Source organism: Triturus cristatus, chromosome 6 (genome assembly GCF_964204655.1).
Source record: "Triturus cristatus chromosome 6, aTriCri1.1, whole genome shotgun sequence".
NCBI lineage: Eukaryota > Metazoa > Chordata > Amphibia > Caudata > Salamandridae > Triturus > Triturus cristatus.
The window spans coordinates 985844934-985867470 of record NC_140589.1 but is presented as its reverse complement, the minus strand read 5'-3'; the positions used below and the strand labels follow the sequence as shown (position 1 = coordinate 985867470).

At 47.3% G+C, this 22537-nt stretch overlaps 1 protein-coding gene across 1 annotated transcript in view; it reads right to left on the bottom strand.

Moving 5' to 3' along the window:
- POLR3F (RNA polymerase III subunit F) overlaps window positions 1-22537 on the bottom strand; it is a 159985-nt gene that overhangs the window by 60935 nt on the left and 76513 nt on the right. Inside the window, exons 6-7 of the mRNA XM_085611768.1 lie at window positions 11939-12082; window positions 1523-1630 (exon numbers count right to left, since the gene is read on the bottom strand). Of these exons, the coding sequence (XP_085467894.1) occupies window positions 1523-1630; window positions 11939-12082 (252 nt within the window). The remainder of the gene's footprint in view (window positions 1-1522; window positions 1631-11938; window positions 12083-22537) is intronic.

Genomic DNA, 22537 nt, shown 5'->3' with positions numbered 1-22537 from the left:
ACTAGTACTATGTCTTTGTCCTGTTTCTGTAAAGTCTTGTGAATTCAAGAACGCTGTGTATCTGCACTGAATGCAAGGACATGGGTGCACTTTTGAGACTTTATTTAATAATTGGGCCCCAAATTAGGTCTGGCGTTAACCATGACCTTTTGTGTTTATTAAAATTCTGTCTCCCTCTCTCTCTGTCTATCGGCTAGCTTCACTGTGAGTGACAGCATTCTGTTCCTTCACAAGGAGCACATCGACACACAGTCGTTTTGTTCGGTGCCAGGAACTACTGTGGCAATGTGTGCTTTTTGAGAACAAAACATTTTTTGCTTTTGCCAATGTTTGTTATAATGTTGAGGGTCCGGCAGCTCCCACACCAATGAGGTTTTACAAAAACCATGCCAGAAACATGCATTGACAAAACAAAGGCTGAGCAACAATTTCAGACGTATTGGCTTTACCAATGCTTGTTTATTTCTATGTTTTCCATAATCTTATTAAAACTGGTTACACTCATTTTCCACTATGAATATTTTTGGGAAATACTAGCATACATTAACACATTTTACCAAATAATGCTGCAAAGAAATGGTACCTACAATTTTACAGTAGTTCAGCAATAGGTTTTTGCAGTTTTTTGTGAACATTTTATTTTGAAAGCAAAGATTCATCCATCTTGCTTTCAAGCTTCTGCAAATATTTGCATATAATCAGAGAGCATTCTGGGAGCATTATACATAGCCTCATATTGCTAAACATTGAAAACGTGTGTACAGATTTTCATAACAGAACCTCTGTCAGTAGTGCAGTCTGAGCTTGCAACATTTACTTAGAGTGCTCACCATAATAATAAAGGCTTTGCATTAACCCCTTCGGTGCTCATGACGGAACGGTTCCGTCATGAGCCACGGTTGAGCTGTGCTCATGACGGAACCGTTCCGTCATGACCACGCCCGCGCAAGATTCCGTCAGCACAGCGGCGGAATCTGCGCAGCATCGAAGGGGTTAATGAACCATAAATACTAGTTTGAACAACATTAACACATGGACACATGGACACAAATATTACCTTAACTGCAGGCAATGCCTTTCCCTGATCCATCATGTGTGACTGTAAACTGGCAGCCAAAGGGTTTGTGCTTTAGGGGGTTGGCCCTACTTGTCCCAAGGACAAAATCCACATGAAAACTTGTTGCCCTTGACCCCAAACAATATGTCCCGGGCTGTAGAAATTCTACATCCATGTGGTTAGGAACCACTGCCTAGCGCCATCTTATTTGTGTATTTGTATACAGTGTGTATTTTATAGCACACTGGATATAAATTTCTTTTGGGATTCTTCTTTCAAAGAAACAGTTGTTGGGTCGGACTGTTACCAAAGGAGTCATTGTTAGTTCATTACGTAGTGACTGAGGAATTTCTGTTCAGAGCAATGCTCAAACAGCACAATTATATCATCCCTGCTATGGCATATAATCTTATGCATACAGACATAACAGAAATGCTATGATACAAGCTGCAGCTACACTCTCACCTTGCTGATGCCAAGCTCACAGATGAACTTCCATACTTCATGGGAGGACGCAAAAGAGCTGTTTCTCTGAATCATTGGATTCTGTTTACTTTCTCGAGCAGCTTCTGCCTGTAAGAGAAGAAAAAGGAACAAAAAATGTCAAAATTCTGTACTCATATTTCTTGGTTTTCTGTATTCATAGTTAGAGAGAGTGGGAGCCTGTGTGTGAGAGAGAGAATCAGGGTTAGACTTCATTGTGGTAAGTAGCGCAGTCAGGGGACTCTTGATTGTTCCCCTCAATGGACCCCAAGTATGTGAAGATGCACCATAAACATTTGCCTACATACCTCCCCTTTGTTCCTCTACACCCGTTTACCTCTAATTTAATTGCACAGATGATTGATGAGCTTTTGTCAAAACAAGAAACTACAACATTTAGATTTTGTTTTTATTCTTATGGCTGCCTCTATTCTCAACATGTGGAAAGACTGAAAAGAAAACAAGTGAATAGATGGAGAGAATATTGGTCAAATTACACTGTAGAGAGAGCAGTACTTGAAGAATAAGCATGGAGTATTCCAAGAGGCAGTCTTATATTTCACCTTTACTATTATTAGAACAGGACTCTTGAAAACAAACTATGATAGCTTAATCCTAATGGAGAAGATGTGGATTCCGTCACAAATGAAGAAAACATTTAGGTGTTAGCCCCAATGGAGAAAATGTGGATGCATTAACAAAGGAAGGAAACCTTATATTTACTGGACCAGGGTGTCAAAAGTAGCCCAGGAGGGCCAGATCTATACCAGACTTTAAAATTCTACAGGTGGCTAACCTCCCAACACCTTATCTTGTAGAAACCTCTGATTTTTGTGTGGTAAGCCCTCAGAGTTCACTAGTTGTGGTGCCCTAGTATCCTGAGGAAGGTGGCCCCTTAGCTGCATTATTCAATGAATTCACATTGGACTCAAAATGCTCACGGCACCATTTCCCTTTACGCCTCTCCCTCCTGGAATATGGGACTCCAATATACTTTAATGCAGAGCGCCCCCCCCCCCCGAGTTCTGAAAAAGATGAAAAACAACCAGGCCCAAGTCATCCTTGATTGGGCAAGGAGAACATGGTGTCCAGAACTTCTAAGCATGAGCTTCTGTCCTCCAATCAGCCTGATACACCGTCATCACCTTTGTGAACGCCTGTGGGGCACTAGTGCTCCACTCTGCTGTCACAAAGAACTGGAAATGCTCCTGTGTCACTGTGAACCGTAGGTAACACTGATGGGCCTACAGAACAAGGATATGAAAACAGGCATCCTGCGGCTCCAACGCTACCATCCAGTCTTCAGAGTCAAGGGCAAACATGACCTGTGCCACAGTGAGCATTTTAAATGTCTCCTTCCTCAGAAAGGCATTGCGAGGAAGCAGATCTAGGATAGGGCAGAGGCCTTGGTGCTTCTTTGGCACAAGAAAGTAGCAGGAATAGCAACCACGACCTAGTTCTAATTTCAGCACCCTCTCAATGGCTTCTTTGGCCAAAAGAGCCTGAACTTCCTGGCATAGCATGGAGAGGTAGGCCTCCATCAGCTGATTGTAGGACAATGGCATGGACGGGGCTGTTTATAGGAGTGAGAGGGCGAAACCGCACTGGACAATTTGGGGTGCCCACTTGTCCAAGGTTATAGCTTGCCAATGGGGCAGGTGATGCCTGATCTTGCCTCCAACAGGGTGACTGTGTTTTTATGAGGGTACACTAACGATGTTTGGAGGGTGCAGCTGCAGTGGGGTCAGTGGACTGGGCAGATCTCTGGCCTTGGTTCATACAGGAGCTGTGGGAGCTGCTTCAGTGGCCATGAAAATCCTGAGGAACCTGTTGGCTGTGGTGACTTTGCTGGAGTGGACGCAGCTGTTTGCTCCTTCCATTGAAACGGTACAGGCTAAGAAACAGTGTGGCTGCGTGGGGTCATGGGGAGCCCAACCACCAAGTGGTGATCCTATTCTCCCTAAAGTGCTCAAGCAGTGAATCGGCCTTGTCGCTGAACAATCAAGTGCCATCGCAAGGCAGGTCCATAAGGGATGCCTTGACATCCGACAAAAGCCAGTTGATCTCAGCCAGACATGGCGGGGGGAGTTTCATGACGAAGCAATGGCCCTGCCCAGTATGTCTCTCATGTCCAGCCCACACATGCTGCCGAACTTTGCTGGGTCCCTGCAATCAGCGATAGCCTGGTTCAGACCTCCCTGAGACCACAGGCAGCACTTGTGCAACAAAGTCCCACATAATGTGGCTATATTGGCCCAAGAAGATGCAATGTTTACTGACTACAATGCAAATCTGGCAAAAGAGAAAACCCTCTTCCCGATTGTATCCAGCCTCTTGGATCTCATATCCGGTGGAGTGGTAGAGAATGCGCAGGGATTCACTTTGGAAGTTGAGGCCTGCTCCACTGGGTTCAAAAGGGTTGGGTGCTGGGTGAGGAAAGGTGGGTCACAGGGAGTGCGACAGTGGTGATGTGCAATCGTCCTGTGCACAGGGAGCCCGTGCAGAGCTTGGCCCAGGCCCCGAGCAAGACACCAGAGAGGGCTTCATTGAAGGGCAGTAAGACACCCACACCCCATTTGAAGCACCTCCATCAAGACACCGGTCTTGACTTCCACAGAGTGTAGCAGGAGGTCAGGGACCTCGGCCACTCTTCTCACCACCATAGTAAAGGATTCCCCCTCCTCCACAGCCAAACTAGGAGGAGATCGGGTCAGTGTCTGGTGAAGTGTCCAGGCCACTGGCATCACCTAGTTCCTCATATCAGTTGTCATCATCCAACTAGGTTAAAGGGTCTTCATGGAGATCATGGTAGCCATAAGGGTACTTGGATCCACAGCAGTAAACTTTCCCACTGGACCTGGCAAAGGAAGGAGGCACCGTTTCTGATGTGGATATTCACAGGGTTCCTGTTAGAGCTGGTGTCAACGTCGAGCAATGACGGTTCGGCCCTGTATCGGGGTCACAAAGGACTATAGGCTCAGCATCGGACCTGGGCGATGGAGCTGTACCCCAGTGAAGGTCATGGATTGGCGACTGGAGTCGGTCCAGATCCAGAGGGCATGACTGGATTTCAGGCGGCAAGTCGCCATCTGCACGAGTCAGAGCACTTCCAAGACCCATAGGGGCTCGAAGGCATTCCAGACGGCCAGGCAGCCAAAATAGTAGGTGCATGGCCTGAGTTGGGTGGAGGACACTCCAGCTACAGGAAGTTCAGGGAGGCACGGAGCAGACCCAGGCTCAGGCCCCAAGGTGGAGTGTGGGAACCAGGCTCAACTTGTGAAATCATATGATGTCTTGGACCGGTGCGGTGAAGTCATACAGCACTTCAACTTCTTGGATTTCTTATGTTTGTGGGATTACCAAAAAACGACCGACAGAAACGACTCAGAGTGGGCGGGATTTCCCATGTGACCAGACCTCAGAGGTGTAGAGGTTTCCGATGTTGGGCCACCAGTAGCTTTGTCTCCCACTCTCGAATCATCTTTGGATTCATGGTACACAGTCAGGACAGTTCCTGGAGTCATGGTCTGGCTTCAGGCACCATAAGCAAATCAGATGAAGGATCAGTCACAGACACTTGCATGTGACAGGCCCCACAGGGTTTAAAACTCACTGGTTTCCTAGAGGACATCACTAAAGCACACTGGTAGCAAAAGCTCAAAGTCGATAAAATGCCTACAAAATATAGTTTTAAAGGGACTGAGGTAGCTCTTTCAGATCCACACTGTTGGCACGAAAAGACAGAAAGGATTAGTTACTTACCTGTAATCCTAGTTCTCATCCAGGGGTATGCTCATCAAAGTCATAATCTATGAATAATCCCCGCCCACGTGCGGGATCCCGGAGCATATAGAAAATACATATATATACATATATATGCATAGGTGAAAACATATACATGCAGCTTAAAATGTTTCAAACATGCTGAAATTACATAGGTTTGCATTGTAGTACCCCTAACCCATAAGGAAAAGAGGAAGCACTAAACCAATTGTCTCACAACAATGCTTAATTGCCATAAAGCAAACTTGTAATTGCAGGCATTTGCCTGTAGGCTGCAGCAGAGTATCAAGAAAACAAAGAAAACTGACACCTTGCCTTTAAGGCATTAGAGTAGGGGGACCGTGCCTTTAAGCCCTGTAGGAGACTCCCTGCTCCCATGATGCACCACAGGTGACAGTTAGGTCAGTTCTTTTTGACGGTGCACATGCACCTGAGCAGATCTGCAATCAATAAACAATAACTTGAAGAGAATGCTCGTCCAGGGAGGTGGGTGGGTCGCTTATGACTTTAATGAGTATACCCCTGGATGAGAACTAGGATTACACGTAAGTAACTAATCCTTCTCATCCAGGGGATACTCATCAATAGTCATAATCTATGAATAGAGTAGCAAGCCCATACCCAAAGTCTCGCGGACGAGCAATAAAACATCTAGAGCATGAAGTAAAATCACATTCGAACAGCAGTTATGCAAATAAATTCCTCAAAGAGGCCTGCCCCACCTGGGCATCGGCCTGTGCGTCTGAATCTAGGCAGTAATGGCGTGTAAAGGTATGTATAGAGCGCCATGTAGCTGCTTTGCAAATTTCAGATATAGGAACGTTGCGAAGGAGAGCTACAGTAGAAGCTTTCCCTCTGGTAGAGTGTGCTCGTGGTCTGACCTGCAGAACCTTGTGGGCTAGTTGATAAGACAAGGCTATACAGGAAACAATCCATCTAGAAATAGACCTTTTATAAGCAGCCAGCCTGGTATTTGTTAAACCATAATTGACAAAAAGCCTGTCAGACTTTCTAAGTGAAAGGGTTTTAGCAAGGTAAAACTTCAATACCCTCCAGAGGTCTAGAGAATGTAAGGCTCTCTCCGGGGGAGTGGTTGGCTGAGGAAAGAAAGTGGGCAACGTGATAACCTGATTTATGTGAAAATCCTAGGCCACCTTGGGCAGGAAGCTCAGATGAGTACGTAGTACCACTCTATTGGCGTGGAAAACAGTGTAAGGCTCCTTGCAGCACAGAGCCTGAATCTCACTTACCCTGCGGGCTGAAGTGATGGCTACTAAGAAAGCAGCCTTCCAGGTCAAAAGCTGCAAAGATGCCTTATGGATAGGGTCAGAAGGAGCACCCATCAATTTGGAGAGAACGATGTTAAGCTCCCAGGGAGTAGTAGAGGAGAATCACTTGTCCTTGACCTTGAGTCGGATCAAGAGCGTTATCCCTACACCCAATGTAAAACCTCTTCCACTTGAAGGCATAGGACTTTCTAGTGGAGGGCCTCTTTGCTTCCCGAAGAATGTTCATACAGTCAGCCGGAAGATCTAGATGCCCGTACTGGATGACTTCAGGAGCCATGCAGTCAAGCGGAGGGAGGGGAGGTTGGGATGGAACACTCTCCCCTGGTCCTTGGTCAATAAGTTCGGGAGGCAGGGCAACCTCTAGTGTGGCACCTCTGGCAGTTGGAGGAGATCCGGGTACCACCACTGGCGTGGCCACTCCAGTGCTATCAGGATCATCCTTGTGTTGGTCCTGTAGAACTTCTGTATGACTGCTGGGATGAGAGGAAGAGGAGGAAAAGCGTACAGCAATGTCTGCGACCAGCTGATCAAAAGTGCGTTCCGCCATGATCCCTGCTGGGGAAACCTGGAGGTGAAGACGGGGCATTTTTTGTTTGCCGCGTCTGCGAACAGATCGATGTCCGGTACTCCCCATTGCCGGAAGATCTCCTGGGCGACGCCTTCGATGAGCACCCAGTCGTGCGCTTCTACGAAGTCTCTGCTGAGGCAGTCTGCCTGCACGTTCAGGGTTCCTGGCAGGTGGACTGAGATGATTGAAAGACCTCTCGCCAGCAGCCACTGCCAAATGGATTGGGCTTCCAGGGACAGAACTCGTGACAGATAGAACATAGTTGTTGTGTTGTCTGTCTGAATCTGAATGTGGCTGGCTTGAAGAGACGGATACAGGGATTTGAGAGCCAGATGGACTGCTCGTAGCTCCAAGAAGTTGATGTGATAACTTCTTTCTGTATTGGACCAGAGACCTTGTACCTGAAGCTGGCCCATATGAGCACCCCAGCCCTGCATTGAGGCATCTGTGACCACTGTCAGTGTTGGAGGCGTCTGATGAAAAGGAACTACTTGCAGCAGATGAGCGCGTTTCATCCACCATCTGATGGAGTCCCTGGCAGCTTGGTGGAGAGAGACACGATCTTCCCAGCGACCTGACCTCTGCGACCATTGATCTTCGAGTGCTTGTTGTAGAGGCCGCATGTGAAGGCATGCATTGGGAACAATGTAAATGCACGAGGCCATCGATCCCAGTAGTGAAGACACTTGTCTGGCTGTGGGAAATGCAGTGTCGAGAAGAGTGTGGCATTTGAGAAGCATTGATGATAACCTCTCCTCCGTAGGACACACGCTTGCCTCTGCGGAGTCCAGGGAGGCGCCCAGATAGTGTATCCGCTGAGTGGGATTGAGGACCGACTTTTTGTAGTTGACTTTTAATCCCAAGGACTGTAGTAGGTTGAGGCAGTACGAGAGATGGCTCTGGAGTAGTTTAGATGTGGAACTCTTCAGGAGCCAGTCGTCTAGATAGGGATAGACGAAGATCTTCCGCTTGCGGAGGAAGGCAGCTACCACCGCCATACACTTGGAGAATGTCCGTGGTGCGGATTTGAGGCCGAACGGCAGTACTCGGTACTGGTAGTGCTGACGAGAGACCTGAAACCTAAGGAATTTTCGATGTTTCACTGAGACAGGAATGTGGAAATAGGCGTCATGCAGGTCGATGGTACACATCCAGTCTCCCTGGTGAAGATGCGGAAAGATTTGATGCAGGGCTAGCATTCTGAACTTTTCCTTCCAGATAAACCTGTTTAGCAGGCGCAGGTCGAGGATAGGTCTGTACTCTTTGGTCACTACTCGCTTTTGAACTAGAAAGTAGCGGGAGTATACTCCCTGATTTCTTTGGAGAGGTGGGACTTCCTCTACGGCGTTCTTGGAGAGGAGAGTAGCTACTTTGTCCAGTAAAAGCCGATTTTCAAGTTGAGGAAGGTGCTTCAACTGCGGGGGTACTTGCGGAGGGGGAGACTTGAACCTCAGCAAGTAACCATGCTGTACAATATTCAGTACCCATTTGTCTCTTGTAATGGCTTCCCACTCTTCCAGGTGAAAAATGATACTTCCTCCTACCGGAGTGGCGAACAGGCGCAGAGGAAGTAAGGCCTCACTGTTTGGGAGGCTGCTTCGTGGTGGACTGCTGCTGCTTGGCGTTCCCTCTTCCTCTGCCACGACCCCTCTGTTGGAATTGGGGTCTCTGCTGGTTCTGAGAGGACCATTGAGGGGTTTGAACCCTCTGGTGAAAGGAACGTTTGTCGCCCTGACGAAAGTGCTTCCGATATTCTTTGCGCTTCTCCAGCACAACAGTCTTGACGGTGTCCATTTCTGTTTTCATTTTTATTAATCTCGTCATCGGCGTGAGCCCCGAACAAGGACGATCCGTTAAAAGGCAAGTTTAAAAAATCTTCTTCTGCGCATCAGGCTTGAGGCCCGTTAGTCGCAGCCAGGCTGAGCGTCGAGAACATACGCCATGGGAGTAACCATGAGCGGCGAGGTCTGAAGCATCCGCAGCCGCACTTATGATCCGATTGGCTACAAGCCCACCTTCAAGAAGAATTTCGTTGAAATCCTGCCTGTCTTCCCTAGGGAGCTTTTCAGCGAACCTGGAGAGGGAATCCCAAAGAGATCGATCATAACGCCCTAGAAGGGCTGAAGCACCCGCAATTTTCATGTATGAAGCCAATGTGTTGCACATTTTCCTGCCATAGGAATCCATCTCCTTACTGTTCTTCTCTGGGGGGACAGAAGATAACACAGACACAGAGTGCGACCTCATGGCAGCTGCCACAATAACTGAGTCCGCTGGCGGATCCGCTGTTAGGAATAAGGGATCCTCGGCTGGAGCCTTATATTTCTTGGCGATCCTTGAAGGCACAGAGCCCACCGTAGCAGGAGTGATAAATGTGGTCATAGCTGGCTCCAACAGTCCTGGCACCAAAGGAAGCAGTGGTCTGGGAGCTGTACGATGGTGTAAGGTGTCAAATATAATCGATGTGGGAACCACAGGGGTGTGCAACGTGATGTTCAGTTTCTGCGCACCCTTACCCAGGACATCAGAGAAGGTAGCGATGTCATCGATAGTAGACACCCGCGATGGAGGAGTCGAGGAGAAGGTCGGAGAATAGTCCCGGACCGAGGACCTCATGGAGGAAGACCATGTGGGTGGATCTTGTGCGTCGTCTCTTGTGGGGACGGTCGCTGTGATGAGCCCTGGACCTTGATCGGTGTCTAGAAGGTGATCTTGGCCTTCTGTGAGAGGAACGATCTCTGGACCGTGATCGGCGTGTTTAAGGCGATCTTGGTCTACCAGGAGGAGACTTGCTTCTCCGGGGGGAGATTCTAGAGGGCGAATACGTGCAAGAATAGTCCGAGCTCAGACTTCTGCAGTCACCTGTACCCACAACCTCCAGCCAGAGAGGTGAAAGACTGAACTTTTCTGCCGGCTTAGGCGATTTCTCCGGAAAAATCTGAACGATATGCAGTCCTGGGGACGATGACTGGTTCCCCGATGACGATCTGGACCTGGACATCACTTTACGCTGGGTCTCCTCCGTGGCCGCTGCAGTTTTATCCCTCGACGTGGAACGCCTCGACGTCGATGAAGTCTGCGTCACTATCGGCGTCTACCGAGGAGATCTGCTCTGGGAACGCCGTTCCGCTCTCGACGACGGTCTCGACGTCGATTGCCTACGGCGATATGGAGACCTCGACGTCGACCTTCACCGTCGGGCTGGTGATCGAGTCGATCTTCTCAACGTCGAATGATGAGACTTTGACGAAGCTCTTGACGTCGACAGTCCCACCTGCGGCGAGATGTTCGTCGTCGCACCTCTCGACGCTGACCCCCTTCGAGTGTGGCGGAGAGTGTCTCGACGTCGACGGAAGCCTCGACGTCGACGGAGACTTTCCGGGTCTCATAGGACCAACAGCCTTCGAGCCCGAAGTGCTGTGCCTCGACGCCGACTTACTTGTATGCGGCGAAGAATCTCGACGTCGAGATGGTGTTTCGTCTCTTGAGGCAGAAGAAAACCTGGGTCTTTTCAACGGTGACTTCGACGGCGAATCTCCTGGAGCCCTCTTCTTCCTGGGCTCAAGAGAGGGTGGTTTGAAGGGTGCATGGTCGCCTTCATGACTGCTTCTTTCCTTCTCCAGCTGGGCATTTAGTTTTATGCGCTCTCTATCGCGTAGAGTGCGCCTGGAAAATTTCTGGAAGTGGGGGCACTGGTCAGGATTGTGTGAGGATGGAAGACACACAATACACACAGAGTGTGGATCTGCCAGTGCCATCTTATTGCCACAGGAAGGGCATTTCCTGAATAAGGCAGGCATTCTGACTGGAAGAAATTAAAATTATACTACAAAAACCAGCAGAATAAGCTTTCTGAAGTCAGAAAATGTCGAGTTTTCTGAGAAAGTCTGAAGAAAAGTCACTTTCAGTCAAAAAACTGAAGAGCTCAAGCTCCATGATCCTCATAGAAGGAGCAGGAAAAAGAACTGACCTAACTGTCACCTGTGGTGCATCATGGGAGCAGGGGGTCTCCTACAGGTCTTAAAGGCACGGTCCCCCTACTCTAATGCCTTAAAGGCAAGGTGTCAGTTTTCTTTGTTTTCTTGGTACTTTGCTGCAGCCTACAGGCAAATGCCTGCAATTACAAGTTTGCTTTATGGCAATAAAGCATTGTTGTGAGACAATTGGTTTAGCGCTTCCTTTTTTCCTTATGGGTTAGGGGTACTACAATGCAAACCTATGTAATTTCAGCATTTTTGCCATGTTTGAAACATTTTAGACTGCATGTATATGTTTTCACGTGTGCATATATATGTATATATATGTATTTTCTATATGCTCCGGGATCCCGCACGTGGGCGGGGATTATTCATAGATTATGACTATTGAGGAGTATCCCCTGGATGAGAACTGATGTCATCATGCTGGGGTGGAGCCTATAAGCACAACACACGTCACATCCGACTCATACAACAGCAAGCCATTCCACACCACTTACCAACGCACTGAGGTACTGCTCAAGATTTTCTGAATCCAGTACGACGCCTGGGGAATTTTCCAAGAAAATAAATCTGCTGCTAGAAGTCTCTATCAGATGGTTCAGCTCACCTGCTGATCTGAGGACTATCAGCTTTGGGTAAAGACTCTCGTACAATTTTAGGCAACAATGCATTCTTCAAGTTGTTGTCTATGTGGATGGCTGCTTTCTGAAAAGCTGTCAGACACCCACTGACTTCATATATAAAGTGAAACAACACATTTATGAGTATAATACCTTACCTTGGTCTGTAGGAATTTAAAGCATTGTTGGTTTAACACCTCCACAAATTCAGATTCAAAGTCTTGGTCACTGTACCAGGCTCCGCCGGTCACTGATCGATCAGGCTGCACATTGTACAACATGTAAACCTTTTTCTTTGAGGCCTGTAAACACACACCCATAAGATATGAGGTATAAAATAATATTATTTCTCAAAAAAAGTGCATAGTCAAAATGAAAAGGAAAGTCTCATAATACTATCTCTCATATTTAAATATTTCTCTTGAGCCTTGTTTCTTCTTCTGCTGCACCACAACGAGACATAATAAATGGTGTTCTACAACCCATTAAATGACAGGATGTACTTTAGAAAATAGATGCGTCCGCAGCTCATGCATAGTATCAAAGTAGTCTATTCTTATGGATATAATAGATGCTTTTTATAATGATCATGGAATGGCCATCATCAACAGTAAATCAGACTGGGGTGTGGCTTGAGCAGGGTGATGATGGAAGACTTAGATCAAAATAATATTAATAATAATTTTAGGGGCATGGCCAAGCCGCCAGACATGCCGGAGCACTTCTGTAAGGCTTCCTCTCCAGCCCTAAACATCTGGCTCCATCTGATTTTTTCCAGACGCCCCCCTGGACAGCCGTCTGCAGGGGAAAGTGGATCAGCATATTGGAGACACACTAGAGGGGGGACCGCACCGTGAGACAACTGAGACACGCAAAAGTCTGGGTAGAGGTGGAGAGGGGTCCGAGACCTCAGGAGTAGTGGTGCCTTCGAACAAACCAACCAACCAACATGGTAAAGAGATCAGTGGTTCCTGGTCCTAGAAGAGGGAAGACTGCTTTACTAACCCGGTAGTGGGGGAGCTATCCAGCGTGTGGAGGGACCTAGCAGAGAGCAGCAACAAGATTGGGGTGACCAAGAGGCCATGAATCGAGACAGGCCTTAGAGGCACAGACCTCAGGAGTACGTACAGAGCTATCCCACTTGTATCATTACTTGCACAAGGGTACAGATCGCATGACGGAGGTAGAGGCCCAGGTCTCCACGATGGAAGATGAGCTCCATATTTTGAAACAAGATTTTGTGAAACTTAGAGAGATGGCGCTTCAACGTGAAAGGCAAGCCGAAGATGCTAAGGCTCGGCCAGGCTGTAATAACTTGCATGTGTTTAGAGACACCATAATGTAGCGTCACGTTCTAAAAAAATTCTTATCCTTCGAGGGGGCTCCTCCAATGCGGTATAGACACATGAGACACCCAACATACACAACATGCCTCCCGATGAGTTGTATGGCTCGACAGTCTTATGGTGGAATGTTAATGTGATGCTCAATAAGCTCGGGTGGGAGGTGGTGGTTGATGGTGGTTTGTATCACAGTATCTTCTATGCGAAGCCCCAGACCAAATCCTCCTGCAAGAAACTAAGGGCCAGATGTACGACCATTTGAAATTGCGACTCGCAAATTGCGCTCGATTGAGAGTTGCAACTAGCAATTTCAAATGTACAACAGTGTCAGACACTGATTGCGATTCTCAATGAGGTCGCAAAATGCGAGCCTCATGAATATTAATGAGGCACTCGCAATTTGCTACCCCATTGGGCACGGCTTTCCCTTCCAATGATCGTGGCCTGCTGGACTCAGCAGACCTCCATGTCTGGGACTGCCTTTAAATACAGCAGTTTTTTTTTTTAAATGCAGCTCGTTTTCCTTAAAGGAAAACGGGGTGCATTTAGAAGAAAATAATGAAACGAAAAAGTTTCATTTTTAAGGGCTGGTAGCAGTCCCTGGGACTACTGCCTGCTCTTGGAAAATATTTCTGATCCAGTCACAAAGGGGAAGGGGTCCCCTGGGAACCCCTTCCCATTTGCAACTGCATTACTGCCCTCTTGAAGAGGGTAGTAATTTGCGAGTGTTTTGCAACCGCAATTGCAAAACATTTGTCCATGACTTTGCGGTTGCTATTAGGAAGGGAATGCCCCTTCCTAATAGCAAGTCTCTAAACACCATTTTGTGAGTCACAATTAACTTGTGACTCGCAAAATAGTGTTTGTACATAGGCCACAGGTTTTTAGCATGCGCAAACAGGCCGCAAAACCTTTTGCGCATGCTAAATACCATCATAAATCTGGCCCTAACTCACTTAACGGGCAATAATGTTCTCTGCCTTAATAGAGAGCAATACATTGAACTGGATGCTTATCAGCTGTTACAGCAAATTTAAAACACTAACTTAAGTGTACAGAGCCTTTCACTCGAAAGGCCCTATGTATTTGAGGAGAAGACAGAAAGTCTACTCTTAGAGTAGATCCTTGCGTTCCACTGCTATAATGCTACAATGCTGTTACAAGTTGCAAGAGTATGCCGGGCGAGAAGGGGTGGAAGAACTTTTGTTTTCCTGACTTCAAAGCTCTGGAACGCCCTTCCTAATACTCTCCACGCCATTCCCTCTGAATTAGTCTTTCGTAAACAGCTAAAGACTTTCCTCTTTACATATTGGCTAAGGGATTTGGATTTTTAAATGGTTTGGTCACTCAGGTTTACTGCTGCTAGCGCCGGGACGCTTCCTAGGAAGCAGCTGCATACTTTGAAAAATGTATTGCACTGTATTTTATTGTTGTTCACTCGGGTACACTAGAGGGTCCCTTGGACGGGAGGTACTGTCAAGAAAGTCTCCCCAATTCATAGTGAAACAGATGTGGGTCGATCCCTTGGGCAAACCCATGTGGGTGCTGGATCCTAAAGACAGGAAAAAGGTATTTGTGATTAGCATGTATGCTCCCCCCACGCTTCTGCAAACATCTTGGATGTACTAGGGCAGATACCCCCACAGGCAAAAGCCAACAATCACATAACGGGTGGAGATTTCATCAGGATTATGGAGCCGGCATGGGACAGTTCACCATGTGGTGGAGGCTCCTTGGATATGGTGTTATTCCTGGCACACTTTGCAAATGCATTGGGTCTTGTTGATGTGTGGAAAATGCGACACCATGTAGATCACAATTACTCCTTTTCTGGGGTTCGCAAGACCATCTCATAGCTGGACTATGTTTTTGTCCCAGCAGCAAAATGCCCGGGGACTGGTAGCGTGGAAAGTCTTTTGAGGGGCATCTCTGACCATTCACCTCTGAAGGTGTTTTGGGGGATTAAGGAGGGGTCTGCCAGAGACAAGCGTGGCGGCTCAACAGGAGAGAAATACAGGACAGGGAAGTGGTCCAAGTGCTAAAGACGAATTAGTGATCTATTTGAAGACAATAAAGAGTCAGTACCCTCAGCAATTACACTATGGGAAGCTTACAAAGTGGTCCTTAGGGATAAAGTTCAAAATGTAGTAGCACTTAAAAGACAAAGTGTGTAAAAATGCATGTGTGACATTGAAAGGGAAATAGTGGTATCTGAAAGGTGCTTCATCTCCTTGGGTGACCCCGGGACACTCCACCGACTGGAAGCTCTATGGAGGGAGTAACAGGCAGTGGTGCACGAGTCAGCAAAGGTACAATATTTGGCCACTCTTGGGAGTCTCAATGAGGTTGGCGAGAAATCAGGCTAACATCGTAGAGTCTCTGAAGGGTGGCTTATTAGCCTGGCTGCGTCAAAGGGAGGATGAGGTTCTGTAGCGATCCGAACCCGTGTATTCGGTATCGTAGTACTGACACGATTTTGGTACCAATGAACCGTAAATGATCCATTATATGCATGACAGTGTTTTCGCTGCGCTACGAGCATGAATTCACTGAGAAATAGGGCATTCTGTTGTAAAAACATGGCATCCATTTTAGATACGGCATCCATTTTGTTTCTTGCCCTTACATAGTCAATGGACGAGCAATGACCCCGGCAGAATCACCTTGTTAAGGACACGTAAGCTCGAGCCCCGAGAAAAGCTGACGCTGCGTGACTAGGCAGAATCAAGCTGCCTCCCTTGCCTGAGGCCAGCCCTGCTATACTGGTTCTCGTGTCCATTGTCCTGATTGAGAGGCCGAATACGGTAGCCATGCCCGTTTACGATCCATAAACACCTCTTATCCTGCTTTTCTATCCCTTGCACCTGGCTCTGCTCCTCTCCTTCTGGGCTTTTACAATGAGGAGGATACGATTTTTATGATGAGGAGGGTCGGTCAAAGAATGGAAAACTGACAAGGAGACTTGATCGAATACCGAAAACCTACGACTAATTATTGTTTCATGTCTGTTTATTGTCGGTTTGGGATACCGGGTTGGGCATGAAAAATATTCGTGTAATGTTGCCTAAAGACATATTTCGTGTATTTAAGGAGCAACCCACTTCTTGCAATTTGAACAGTCTCGTAGATTCTGCCTTTGTGTGGTTCCTATGACTTCTGTGTCCCTGCAGCAAATAAACCTTGGTCTCTGACGCCACCATCGAGAAGCCCGCGTCTCTGTTTATTTGTGCACCGAGACAGGAGGAACTCAGGGGTCTTTGGGTGTTGTTTCCCTGACACCTCTGGACTCTTAAAAGTCCAGAACCTCAAATTGGCGCCCAACGTGGGGCGACGTCATCCGGTACTGGTCCAAAGCCTGAAAATTTCGAGGAGTTTCGTGTGAAGATTCCGGAGGGAGGTACCCCGCTTCATCGATCCCTGCATGTCATAAAAGTGGCCCGACGATCTCTTCCACGAGGGTTCCCGTTCCTAGACTGCTACAGAGGACCGCTGCCCTGACTGTCGCCCTGTCTTGGACCCGAGGTGCAGACCTTAGTACGGCGAGACGTAGACGGGTTCTCCTTGGTGACGTCTTCCACATTTCAGTTAAGTATTCAGTGGGTTGTGCTCAGTTTGGTTGTTCCTTGTTGCTCTTGTTTTTGAATTCGTAGATTATCATTGGTTGCTCTTGTTCAGATAATCTTTGTTTTGGTATTGGTTCATTTGGTAGGCCTAAGTTCTTTGCGCATTTTGGTTGGAATCTGTCTTTGGTTTGTCATGACTAACAGTAGTAATTGTTTCCTGTCCTGGTTAAGTTGCAACGGGGATTCCCGGTTGGAGGATCCGTGTTAGGTTCCTCCGATTGGAACTCCTACATATGAGCTCTATTGTAAACATGGTGTAGGTCCTATCGCTTATAATGAAGTATGGGTCCGTTACACCAGGAAAGATGGTGTCCTTAGTTGGCCACCGCATGGTAGCTTTGAAATTGAAATTCTAGACAATCTAGAAATGAAGTTGTTTAAAAAGAAAGCCCGGCCGGCAATGTTTGATTCTTTTCGCGTATGGCGTAAAGAAGCTAAACAGAGAGAAATTAGGAAGATGAAGAAGGAACGGAAAGAGAAAGGGTTGACATTAATGGAGTCTGCTAGACAGTTGCATGTCAACGAGACTGAGAAAACAATAGAGATGGCGAATAGAAAACATAATTTGGCGATTGATAAATGCTACCCTGTCTTGCCATCTTGCCCTGCTAAGCCGATAGAGGACCCTGAAAAGGATCCTCTGTTGTCTTATCTGTTGAGATCACCTCCACCGTATGCACAGGGTATCACAGCACCACAGTTACCACCTGTTGTACAGCCAGCTGCTGGTCAGCCTGGAATAGTTGCTCCACTGCCTTTGATTCAAGCTCCTGTCCTTCCCGTGGTTAATGTTCCCTCGGCCCCCCCTCTTCCTGGGTTGCCTATTCCGCCTTTGCCTGTCGTTTCGCAAACTGTTTTACCTGCTACTCCCACCCTTACCATTTCATCTGCTCCAGCTGCCCTGTTCCCGAACTCTGTAAACATTCTGACTCCGCTTTCCGTTCGTCGGAAAATAACCGACTCTGTAACTAATATCTTAACCCCTCTCTATAGGTCTTTAATTGGGACCCCCGTTTCTGACTCTACACAGAGACGTAGCCAGTTTCCTGGTCCCCAGGAACGAGAAATGTTAGATTCGACAGCCTTTAGGTGGATGTCGAAAGCTGCGAAGTATGATGCACGAAGAGTGTCAGATACATTTATGTAATGGAATGAACCAACTCAACGTTATGTCTTTGACGTGATGTGTTCTCTTCTGCGTGAGGAATGGGATGATGATGATTCAGATTCCGTTCCCTCTGATTTGATAAATATTCAGCAAAAGTTCGCCGCAGGAATGGTGATAGGTTCAGAAGTAAGGGAAGCGATAGAACTGATTTTAGCTTATAGGGATGATTCTCCTCTTCGAGCACCAAGAGACTCTGATGGTTCACCGATTACTAGGAAAAGACGAGGTCAATATCCGATGAGGGAAGTTCCACCCATATGGCGCGATGCAGTTCAAGCTGATGCGGCTAATGGTATTGCAGCTGCTCCAGCACATTTCCATAGAGTGTGGATACACATCCCTTGGAAGCGGGCCGAAGTATTAGCAGTAAAACAGGTGTTGCCGGACCCGCGTAAAAATCCTGCTGGTTATTATAAAGAGTTAACGCAGACAGTTCAAGCGTGCGTCATGAATTTGGCAGACATCGAAATGCTATTTGGCAATGTAGTGCCACAGCCTATATGGGCCAAGATACAGCAAGAGAACCACCCAGTCGCCTTAGGAGGTGATTGGCCAGCTATTATAGCGGCAGACGCGCAACAAGTTGGTGGTGCTAAACCTGAGCCTCTGATTGCTGCTTTACCTGGCAGAATAATTAATCTGATGAAAACGCTGATGCCAGCGTTACGGGTCTATTGGGATAAACTGTCAGCATGCAAGCAGAAGAAAGACGAAAGCGTCTCTGACTTCTTCACTAGATTTGAAGAGACCTTCGTAGACCCCAGTGGGCAAGATATGAGTACTGAGGGAGGTCAGAGGTTGTTTGTCGACAAGTTCGTGTTTAATTTACTGCCTGAGCTTAGTAACAAGTTAAAGGATTCTGAGAGTGCATGGGCAGTGTCGACGACAGCACAGATACTTGCAACTGCTCAGTATTACGAGAATAGAGAGAAAGAAGAGAAGGAAAAGTCAGAAAAGAAGACAAAAGATTTGAAGACTAAAGTACTTTTGCAACAGGCATACCCGCCTCGCTCAATTCAGTCAGATTCACAGCAGCGACCCCAGTTTCAGCAACAGCCACAATTCCAGCAAGGGACGTCCCAAAGATTTAATTATGGTTTTCCCCGACAACAGTTAGCATGGAATCAGTGTGCCTATTGTAAAAAGGAGGGCCATTATAAGAACGAGTGTCCAGTACTGCACGCACAGACCAGTGGTGTCCCAGCTCAGAGAGGTAGTGGTGGGTTTATGCAAGCTCCTAGAGGTAGAGGACGTGGTACAATGACTCCACAGGCTGATCGCCCATCAAATTATTTCGATCAGCGAAATGTACAATCTACGCAACTAGGTAGATCTCCACAGTATCATGTTGAGGATTACTATGAAAATAATGAAGAGATTCAGAAAAGCGAGTACTAGGACAGCCACAGGCAAAGAGAGGGAGTAGTATCAGTTCCAGTTGATCAGAGTGGACCTTATGTCGCAGTAGTTACATCAGGCGTGGTCGAACCGTTTCTGTTGGATACTAGTGCGGCAAAAAGTTAAATTATGCATGCGAAACTCCCTGGCGCACCTTTGTCTGGCTTAACGAACACTTCAGTAGGTTTCTCAGGCGCCCCTGTTCACAATCCTGTTTCTAGTCCTTTGTCAATTTCTGTTGGGCCATGCAAACTAGAAGCACCCCTTATTCTAACAACCGGTTGTAATGAGAATCTGCTTGGTTTAGATCTGTTGAAACGCCTGCATGCGAACCTGTACAGTTCTCCTTCGGGAGTACAGCTCACATTGGGCAAGAGAGTCATTTCTCCAATGTACATGTCAATGAATAAGCTCCCATCGGAGCTGCGTTCTCTCCCTGATACTCTTTGGGCGACTGGTCCCAACGATGTAGGTCTTTTAGAAATTGCCCCTTATGTGGTAAGTCTGAAAGCGAATGTTAAATTCCCACGTATCCCACAGTATCGGATTTCAAATGAAGGTGAACGTGCACTTTTACTGATCGTGAAAGACTTAATACAGAAAGATGTGATAGAGGAAACTAGAGGAAATGTCTGCAATAGTCCTGTTCTGCCGATTTTGAAACGCACGGACCCTTCCAAACCTCCAGTCTACAGATTTGTGATTGACCTCAGAGAGGTTAACAAAATAGTGATTCCACAGTTTCCTGTGGTCCCAGATATCACTGCATTATTGACGTTGATTCCTGCCTCAGCTACATGGTTTACAGTGATCGACTTGAAGAATGCCTTTTTCAGCATCCCGATAGCCGAAGAAAGTAGAGACATTTTTGGTTTCTCCTTAGGTGGTCGCAGTTTCAGGTTCAAGCGCACTCCACAAGGTTATTGTGAGAGCCCTTCAATTTACAGCCAAGCATTGAAAAGTCAATTAGATGCTCTTGTACTTCCTCCTGGTGTTGCTCTGATCCAATACGTAGATGATCTTTTACTGGCTGCTGATGACAAGGAAACTTGCAAAACAGCTACAATTTCTTTATTACGTCATTTATCAGACTTACATCACAAGGTTTCACCTTCTAAACTGCAATATTGTTGCCAAGAAGTGACCTACTTAGGTCATCTTTTGTCAAAGGAGGGAAGAAGGTTGACCCCAGAGAGAATCAAAGCAATTTCGCAGATGACTGTACCAAGCACACAGAGAGAAGTGCGTGCGTTTTTGGGTATTACGTCATACTGCAGGCAATGGATCCCAAATTTTTCTCTCATGGCAAAACCATTGGTAGCCCTGACTGGAAAAGGTGTTCCGAGCCCTTTGCCATGGTCTGATGAATGTCAACAGAGTTTCTCCGACTTACGTGATGCGCGGTGTTCAGCTCCTGTGTTGGGTACTCCTGACTACAGTAAGCCGTTTACTTTATATGTCCATGAAAGAGAAGGTTGTGCGTTGAGTGTATTAACGCAACAATTTGGTGACAAACAGCGACCTTGTGCATATTTCTCATCCACATTAGATCCGGTAGCCAGAGCATTGCCAAGTTGTTTGAGAGCTACAGCAGCAGCTGCAGTGTCTATTCGACAGTCTGCTGGACTAGTCATAAACAACATGTTAGTAGTCATGGTTCCACATGCTGTGGATATTTTTTATTTTTTTATTTTAGCGATTTCTAGAGCGCCTGGTGACCCAAGGGCATCCCCGCGCTATGTGACTTGAAATCCTGTTGAGGGGAAAGAGAGGGAGGGGAGAGCCACAGAAGGAATTTATTTAGGAAACAGGTGAGTCTTTAGTTTCTTGCGGAAGACCAGATAGTTGGGTTCTAGTCTGAGGGAGCGGGGAAGTGCGTTCCAGCCCTTAGCCGCTTGAACGCAGAATTGTCGACCTCCTGTACGGGTTCTTTTGAATCTAGGGGTGCTGGCAAGGTTCTCATTCTGCGATCGTAGGGATCTGGTTGCTGTGTAGGGAGTGATCATTTTACTAAGGATCGCTGGACCAGATCCGTTGAACAACTTGTGTGTTGTACACATCGCTTTGAATTGCACCCTTAGGCGCACCGGGAGCCAGTGCAGGGCTTTGAGGGCCGGCTTGGCGGACGTTCTAGAAGGGGTGTTAGTAAGCATGCGTGCCGCCGCGTTCTGTGTCCGCTGGAGTTTCATGATGGTGGACTCGGGGGCTCCCAGATAAACCAGGTTGCTGTAGTCCAGGCGGGACAGCACTAGTCCCTGGATGAGTAGCTTCCTGGAAGTAGGTGGCAGTAAGGGCAGGATTTTGCGGGTCGTGCGCATGAGCCCGAAACAGGTGCCAGAGGTTTTAGTAGCTTGAGTTTTCATCGTGAGCTGTGGTTCGAGCCACACCCCGAGTGTCTTGATTTCACGTTTTGGGGGGGGGGGGGGATTTCTCCGAATACATCGGGCCAGAGTGTTGGAGGGATGGTCGTCCATTGCTTTCCTAGTAGCATCACTTCCGTCTTTGTCCCATTCAGTTTTAGTGATGAGTTATTCATCCAGTTATGAATTCCTATGAGGCAGTTAGTCAGATTTTCTGGATGGTCAGTCAGCTGGGACAAGGACACGACTAGTTGGGTATCGTCAGCGTAGCTCACCATTTTTATGTTAAATGGTGTTACCACGTCCTCGAGTGGGGCCATATAGACGTTAAAAAGCGTCGGGCTCAGGGAAGAGCCCTGGGGGACGCCGCTTGTGAGTGGGAGGGTAGATGAATGATGATTGTCATCCCACACTTGGAAAGTGCGCCCTGAAAGGAAGGATTCAATCCATTCGATTGCTGTCCCGGTAAGTCCTGCATCGGCCAGTCTATGCAGAAGGATACGGTGGTTGACCGTGTCAAAGGCTGCGCTCAGATCCAGGAGGGTCACTGCCACTGATCCTCCTGAATCCAGTATGCCCCTTGCCTCCACGATGACTGCGAGGAGTGCAGTGTCTGTTCCATGACCCGGGCGATATCCGGTTTGGGATTGTCGAAGCAGGTTGTTGGTTTCAAGGAACTGGGATAATTGGGTATTTACCAGTTTCTCAGTGACTTTGCTGATTCCAGGGAGTAGAGATATTGGTCTGTAGTTAGACAGGTCCGATGGGTCTAGCTGAGGTTTTTTTAAGAGTGCTTTAACCACAGCACTCTTCCAGCTGTCGGGAACGGTTCCGTGGGCGAGCGAGCTGTTGATGAGATCCGTAA